We start from the raw sequence: 8,117 nt of genomic DNA, 5'->3' as shown, positions 1-8,117 counted from the left end.
CATTTTCAAAAATGAATTCCTATGAAATTAGGCAGCTTTCAGACCCAACGCCCTGAGGTGGAGGTACTCTGAAGTTCCTTTTTACCATGTTTGATTGAAGCAACTAAAACACTTGAAGAGCACAAGCAAATATATTGAATTGACCTATGCAATGGGTTAATCCACTGGACAAATCTGTAGCCAGACCTCCATCAAGCTTGCATTTGCAATGAGAGCAGTGTAATAACACCGTCTCAACATGATTAAAACAAACCAGGATGAACACGTGTACAGTATGGTTTACAAACCAAAACTCTTCCCCTAAAGGAAGTGTATAAATTAAAGAAATACTATCATACAGACAGCAATGGAAACAACACAATTTGGTTCAAAACAACCAAAATCAAGCTGGCTTATCGTTATCTTTATAAGTCATATGTGCACTGTGAATATGTAAATATTATGTGCAGGGTATGGTCAATATGAAGGAAACGCAATTATAAGCCTTCATGATGGCCTGGGATCTCATTCTGGCAAGATTTTAGAAGCAGGTCAATATCTATGGATATTGCTATTAAACTCAAGCATATAGACTGTATATTCATCTCTCATAGTTATGATCAGCCTGGAAGAGGAAAAATGAATAAAGCCTAAATAATTTTTCTACATGTGAACCACCCCCCCCCCCCCCAATGACCCTCCGATGTATTATTTAATTACAGAAAAGACTACCTTCAATGGGGCAGGACTTCATGTTGGCAGTTCCTTTATTGTGACCATACCCTGTAGATATGTTTTATGAACCAAACGTACATCCTTGGTATAAACTTTGTCCATTAGTGTAATTATTGGTATATTGACATAGCGTTTTTATACAACCATTTAAAACAATGACTGCAAAACAATGACTGCAACACTTAAAATCTAAAATCAAACATACAAGTTTCTTATCTTATTTACATGATTATTTTTTTTACTATTCATAACAAAATGTAAAAATATTTTGTGTTTGTTTTAAACATTTTACAATCTTTATACAATTGTTTATCAAATAATGCAGATAATTACAAAACCAAGTATTGACAAACTGAGCATAGGGAGTGTGAGGGTACTACTACCTATGCTTCTGAGGCTACAGTATTTTTTTATATTTAAAAAAAAAACATGGCTTTGGGGACATGCATTCTGAAACTAAACTGTACAGTTAAAAACAAAAAAAACGAGAAATAAAAACCCTTCCGCCTAAAAAGGACACGGCAAAGGGGAGGCCTTTTGTCTTTTTCTTTTAAGAGGACAGTGCTCCTCAAAAGCATTCAATTCTAATAATAAATAGTGTACTATAAAAAACATTATAAAAGACAATCGCTAGCAAGACTTTAGGTAATGCAAATACGTTTCCTTTCCTACATGTTGAAGACATTTGACATCCTTTAAAACAGTGATGGCAAAAACGCCAGGTCCCATCATCACATTTCATTTGAGTTGACGAGATACAAAAACGATAACATCAAAAATAGTATGTACACTTTTTCCCATAAATATGTATTTTTTCCTTTCTTCCTTTTATTTTGCAAGCTTTTAAAGCCATTATTGCCCCACAACAGATCTGAACACACAGAAAAAGAAAAAAGTTTTAAAAGCATACTGAAATATCAGAAGTACATTTCTTTGCTGTCAAGCTGAAACCCACAAAACATAAACATGAAATAGAAGGGATCCCAAAAGTCACTGGGCAACAATTGATTTGATAAGTTTCATGTTAGTGACGGCAAGAACAATGTACGTTAACACATCCCATACTGGATGACCAGATCATTTTGGTAACGGGGGTAATGGGGGAGGGGGTTCAGAAGGCAGGGGTGGGGGTCTGGAAGAACTCCCTCTAGAGGCACCAGTGTATCTGTATTCACCATACTGTGATCTGTAGTCAAACATGGGCGGTTGCGAGGGCTGGACCCCCTGCGCACTCAGCAGTGAGTTCAACATGTCAAAAGTGTCCTGATACTCATTTGACTGGCCGCCGGCCGTCACATTGTGTCCGTTAGTGTCAGCTTTGTCCCCCTTGGAGTGAGGGTAGCTCCCCTGGTGGTGGGGAAGGCCGAGGGCAGGGAGGATGTCGGCACCGTGACCAAGGGCATGCCCGGGTGCAGTGGCAGACAGGGGGGGTAGCTGGTAGGCGTTCCTAGAAGACTTGCCGAGTTTGGGGGGAAGGTGCGAGCTAGACGCAGGGTCTTGAGAGTGGGTTCTTTTCCGAGAAGCTGAAGACGAAGACGAGGAGGAAGAGGAAGAGCTCATTCGGGAGGAGTCAGTGGGGGCTTTTTTGCTACTCCCCAACGCTCCGCTGGTACCAGATGAGTGTTTATGCGAGGCGGAAGAGAGTGTGGCACCACTCGAGGACGAATGGTGGTGGTGGTGATGGTGGTGGTGGTGATGGTTTGACCGTTCCCTGTGCTTGTCCCTGCTCTTGCTCTCGTCTCCTGCGGTCCCCCTTTGCTTCTCAGGCACCCGAATTCGAACTTTAATGTCCTGATCCTGGGCTTTGCTGCCTCCGCCGCTGCTGCCTCCTCCAGGCACTGGGAACCGCATCTTCAGAGAGCTGCGCTCATGCCTCTCCTTCTCCAGGGGGATCTTGAGAATGATGGGCGAGGGGTTGTTCATGTCCGAAGTGGATCCCGACTGCTGCTGGTGGTGATGCTGCTTCTCTTTCCGCTGCTGTTGGCCAATAAGAGCTTGGGCAGCATTGGCGTACTCCCTCTTCACACTGGCCTCCAGGTTCTCAAGCTTCCTCTTCTGGGCAGCCAACACGTCTGCGTTCTTGGCACGGTACTCACTCAGCGACACCTTAGCTGGCGCATGGACCTCCTGGCTGGGAAGCTGCTGCTCAGAACCGCCCTGTCCTTTCCCGCCTGGATGCCAAGGCTGGGCACCTTTGTCGTCTTTGTCACCCGTGGATGAGGAAGAGGAGGAGGCAGAAGGACCAGAGAGGCTCATCAGACCTGCCAGGGTGCTCTCCGATGACACCATGGAGATCATGCTCATCATGGCGTCTGTCTGGTCTCCCTCCTCCGGGACTTTGGATTTCCCTTTAGCCGTCTGTCCCGCAGCCTGGAAGGCAGACAGGCAATCAGAATAGTGAATAGATTAAGGAATTTCTACTTTAACATGGAGCAATAAATCAAGTTGCCTTAGCTGTGCTTCTTGGGCTCAAGTGTAGAAATGGAATAAAAAGGGGTATATTGGTGTATACCTTCCAGTTACGAATCCGTTTTAACCGGCTGGGTGTTTTCTCCAGAATCTGTAGGAATTCATGTGTGAGTTCTGTGGGAGTTAGCAAAACATGGCAATAAAATTAGCTGAGGATTGTCAGCTGAGCAGCGTGCTTTTCAGCTTCCTCTAGTCTAAATTGTAACAGCAAAGAAAAGTACGTTGTAAAGTTGGCAAGCAGCAAAAGATTTCTTAAAGCATTTCAATAAAAAAAGCAAGAGCCATGTAAACAGACAAAGCATTAACACTTTGCACCAAGCAACCTATTCATGTAAATACATTTTACCAGAAGAAGTTCCATATTTTCTTGATATGACCGCTATCAGTCACAACCTCATGAAGTTACTAGACGTACTCGTACACATCCACAAGGTATTTCAGTGACCTTAAAAGACATTGGTCTATTCCAAACACATACCATCAAGTAGCTCCAAGGTAACCGTGGGCTCCACATATTCCCACCAGTGTTTGCTGTCCGTGGAGACAGGGATCTCCCAGTTGGACCATTTGCAGGCCAGATGGATGCACACACACGCTACAACAGGTGGGCTATACTGCAAGCAGAACGTAGTCAAGTGCAGACTATACAGCAGGTTACGCCCCAGGTAACGGCAGAAGGAGGAGGGGAGAAGAGATAGACTTTTCAGACCATTCAAGGCACTGCACACAGATATAATATTGATTACTGGTCATTTGTCCATAGAACTGAAAATACCTGTTGGTGGCCATGAAGTATGATGTTTGGGCCAAATCCTTACTCGCTGTAATGAATAAATAAAGAGTAAAGGTTATTAAAATCTCATTTGCAGTGTTTCAAGTAAACCCATTTTAATTTTGAAATATCCTACTATTAATTTGAGAAAACTCTGTCTGTCTGTCTGCATCCAATTTTCTCCTCAATGGGTTGGTCAATCGATCTGAAATTGCACATGGGCATTGGGCATTGAGCATTGGCACAGGTAGGGACTGGCAAAGTAGACGTTTTTAATTTTCCCAATTTTTTATTAGCATTTTGGCACGTCCGAATGATTCTGAACTGTGCTTAATGCGAGAGCAGGCTATGGGAAGTGAGAACAAATATCAACTAGCCAGTAGCATTTCACATAAATGTTCATCAGAAATGTAATGCTGATATAATATCAAGATAAATGACGAGCCATCGTAATGATAATGGGAAAAAGTTCAAGAAATGGATGTAGTTGGGATGCACACATCACTGAGTTGGCATTTTTACCTCTGACAAGCTGAGTGCACTTCACAACATGAGTATGTGGATGGTCAATGGTGATTTCAAAAGCTGCAATAAAGGGAACAAAGAAAGAGAGAGAGAAAGGTTCAATCAACAAAAAAGAAATGCAGAAGCTAAACAAATGCATTAATGCATTCATTTAACGCATTCATTTAATGGAACCAGATTTCCATCATGGCAACAATCATTTCCATTTCATCTGTAAATACGAGCCAAATTGAAAACTCAATTTTTTTAACTTGAATAAAACTAGAAATATCAAAGTCAAATGATATGGAGTACTAGTACACTACATGACAGGACAAATAAAAGTGAAGGTTAAAGGTATAGACTATAGAGGGGGAGATTTTACATGAAAAACATTTAAGCCATTTGTTGTACCTTGAGTTGTTGACAGTAAATATTAATCAAAATTTTAAATTCTTAAATAAATGGCTGGAAAGGAGATATTGGGGCCTTGGGGGTGTGAAATGAAATGACAGAAGTTAACATGACAGACAAAACAGTAATGTGACAAAATATGAAGGCATGATCAAATGCTTGAACGTCAAGAGTATGAATGAGAACTCCTAATGTTGCTGATTGCATATGAATTATCTGTGGAATAGAATAAATGGGTTAATAAGGGTTCTTTAAGCAGTGCTCTAATTTGGGGGAAATCAAGAGACGCAAAATCTTCTATCCCAAGTTAACTTACCCAAGGTCTGGAGTATTATGCTCTCAAGAATGACCAGGTCTTGGGCTTGTTGCAGGTAAGCCTGAGGTTGAGAGGACAGGCAGGTTACTCACTAGGAGGCATTTTCTGTCTCGTTTTGCTCTTTTGGTCTCTCGCCTCATTTCTCACACTACCTCCTGTGATTGTTGTTTGTTTGTTTTTACTGACAGCATTATCTCATGAGGGAGCAAAAGCCTCAGCTCAGATAAATCTAATTTAATAGGCCCCCTATCTCAAAACACTCTTTTGACTTTATGATAAAGCAGGCGCTCACTCCCAAGTGATGGAGGCCCACAAAATGGTAAAGATAATAGTTAACAAGGAAGAGGAAACCCCAAGGAGTGTACGTAGGCTGTGCAGCAACTAAAAGTAGTAATGGTAATAATTAATAAAGAATAGTTCAGTTTACAAATGGCATTTTCCGGGAGAAAAAAAGATACCTCATTAATATGGGAATTGACAGCAATATCCAAACACTCGTACAAAAACTAGGGTTAATTGCCTGATTACTGTTGATGAATGCAAAAATATCAATATGAATATTGTACGATGCTACAAAGTGAATTTTCAGTTAGCCAAAAACTGGATACTCACATCACTGCGTACATCAGGTGATGGATCCTGAGGATTGAGACATGCGTGTGTCACCTTTATAACATGTTCCAGCTTACGAGGTTGCTCCTCAACTTTTGCAGCAAGGAAAAGCGTGGCGGGAGCAATAACCTGGTATAAGACAGACAGGTAAGCTTGCTGGGGACCATTACATTTTTGTTTCATGTTTATAGGAACAGACATGGGTGTTATAAGATGAGGCACAACATTCAAACTTACATTTCTGTGAAACCGGGTGAATGACTGCACCATATAGAATCGATGCATGTATACAATGGCAGTATTTATCGTGAGTTGGGACCTGTTAAAGAGTAGTTAAGGGCCATGGTATGAATGCAAGTGAGGGCACAGTCAAATATTTAGTAATAAAGTAAACAATTCATTTCATGGTGGTGTGTGGTAGAGCCCTGGGTCCTGTATCAGGGCTAGCCCTGGGAGAAACATATGAGGGTCCTCCTGGTTTGTATCGGTGTCATGTGTGTGTTCTATGACTGATCTCTAGACGAAGTGATCAAAGAACCTAAAACAAACATAATTAGCAACGACCGCACAAATGAACGTGGTAACTCAACATGCCCATACATTTGAAACGACCACACAGACTTGGTAACTCAACATTCCCCTTAGGTGGCAGCTCACTACGTTACGGTTACCACGTTAGAGGACAACCAGTTATTCACGTCATTTGCTACAGTACAAGACGTACGATTTCTAACTGGCAACTGTGTGTTAAGTTACAAGACCAGTCTGAATCCACAACAACTGCTGTTACTGTGTAAGACAACAAATGTCGCTACGCTCTTGAAGGCTAATGCTAACCGATGCTAACCCACACCACAGGCCAGTCTACCCGGGAATAGCAGAGGCCTTCGTGGCGTAGCGTTAACTGGGCCGCTGGCAGTTAGCAACCATATCAATCAGACAATCGAGCCACTAGGTCGGACCTCAACATAAATGTAAATACTGAAAAACAACGAGCGACACCGAGACAAAGCGACATGAACCCACACGAGCAACGGCATTCCGCAAAACAACACCGGCTTCATGTGAAACTAACAGTTAGCCAGCAGGCTAATGCTGACCAGCAGCTGAGACGTAAAAGATACACATTGAGTCGTTGTCCCATGTCCTGCAGCAGGTTGGCGGCTTGCTGTCTGTAGGACAACTCCTTGTCAGGATCGAGCCCCGCACGGCGGGACGGGCTGTTCTCGATCTCTTGTCGGGTGTAGTACCATTTGTTATTATTGTTGCTTGCAGAAAGAGAAGGAAACGAAGCCGCCATTACTGAGAAAGGACGATAGTTTAAAAATGTCGCGCGTCACAGGATGTGACGTCCCGTAGTGGGAAACGCCTGTTGTCCCACTTTGTGACCAGGCGGTGTCACCCTAGCACCACACATTCACAGTCTGAGCCAGGCAGGCGTACCACGCGAGGTTAGTCTGATGATCCTGTATATATAAGAAATTCCTTTATAAATGTCATTATATATCTTCGTCAGCCTGACGAAGATGTGACAGATACATCCGAAACGTTGTCATTTTATTGCTTGCACCCTGTTAAATAATAAAGGCTCAAACTGTCTGAGGTGCTCCAGTGCCTTCCTTACCGGCTGCCAGTCCTAGTCCTGCTTCTGAGATGCACCAGATGAGACCAGCCTACCACAGGCTTGAGGCGCGGTGGAATGCCCTTATGCCCCAAATTCATGTTTCATATTATGCATTATATAAATATGTATTCATCCGTGGACCTCAACCTGAATATATTTGGACCCAGGGACCCCTATACAAGATTTGTGTTTGTTAATAGCTTATTTTATGCTATGTTGATTAATTGAATACATAGGACCTCAATGGAAACAAGTCCCCAGGCCCTATATCTTCCCAGGCTCACAACGGGTCGATGTAGATTAACTATTGTAGCTAATGTTTTTCAAAATACTATAAAATGCAAGATAGGGCCATTAATGTCTAAATGTACCAACGTTTACATATTACAAAAATATAATAAAGCTTTCAATTATTTTCAAGATTTGTTTTGCACACAGCCACACAATGTGTTGCGAAATGTTCTCAAAGTGGAGCCGTAGGCCTGGGCCGTGGCTCAGCGGTCCAGGCACCTTGGCTGGCAATCCAGTCTGGTAGAGTGCCGTGGGTTCGACTCCCGATCCCGACGGCCCTCACTGCATGCCATCCCCCTCCCCATTTCCTGTCAGCCTACTGTCTGTCCCTCCATAAAAAAATAAAATAAAATAAAGGCGAAAGCCACAAAGGAGCCCGTGACGTGAGCTTGTAAATCTGC

The 8,117-nt window shown here is 42.7% G+C and overlaps 1 protein-coding gene across 2 annotated transcripts; it reads right to left on the bottom strand.

Annotated features, from left to right (window-relative positions):
* Positions 1 to 922: 922 nt before the first annotated feature.
* ccnt1 (cyclin T1) lies at positions 923 to 7,261 on the bottom strand. Of its 2 annotated transcripts, none has more exons than XM_079517149.1 (10): positions 6,926 to 7,261; positions 6,039 to 6,120; positions 5,802 to 5,930; positions 5,190 to 5,250; positions 4,478 to 4,540; positions 4,092 to 4,160; positions 3,959 to 4,004; positions 3,662 to 3,882; positions 3,227 to 3,297; positions 923 to 3,084 (listed from the first exon to the last, which is right to left on the bottom strand). In XM_079517149.1, exons 1-10 carry the CDS (start codon positions 7,099 to 7,101, stop codon positions 1,792 to 1,794), a joined length of 2,211 nt encoding a protein of 736 aa, XP_079373275.1. In that variant the 5' UTR covers positions 7,102 to 7,261; the 3' UTR covers positions 923 to 1,791. The 2 variants fall into 2 exon arrangements, with proteins under 2 accessions (XP_079373275.1, XP_079373276.1); XM_079517150.1 differs by having other exon boundaries at positions 3,662 to 3,825; positions 6,926 to 7,258.
* Positions 7,262 to 8,117: the final 856 nt, after the last annotated feature.

Source organism: Electrona antarctica, assembly GCF_951216825.1.
Source record: "Electrona antarctica genome assembly, chromosome: 2".
Classification (NCBI taxonomy): domain Eukaryota; kingdom Metazoa; phylum Chordata; class Actinopteri; order Myctophiformes; family Myctophidae; genus Electrona; species Electrona antarctica.
The sequence above is the reverse complement of the archived record's forward strand: the minus strand, read 5'-3'. Positions and strand labels throughout refer to the sequence as shown.

Bases quoted from the DNA above. Each gene is read 5' to 3' on its own strand.
- ccnt1 (XM_079517149.1), bottom strand. From the start codon at position 7,101: ATGGCGGCTTCGTTTCCTTCTCTTTCTGCAAGCAACAATAATAACAAA. The intron at 3,883-3,958 runs GTATTTTCAGTT...TGGTCTGAAAAG, and splicing joins TACTTCATGGCCACCAACAG to TCTATCTCTTCTCCCCTCCT. The intron at 3,085-3,226 runs GTATACACCAAT...TCTGCCTTCCAG, and splicing joins AACGGATTCGTAACTGGAAG to GCTGCGGGACAGACGGCTAA.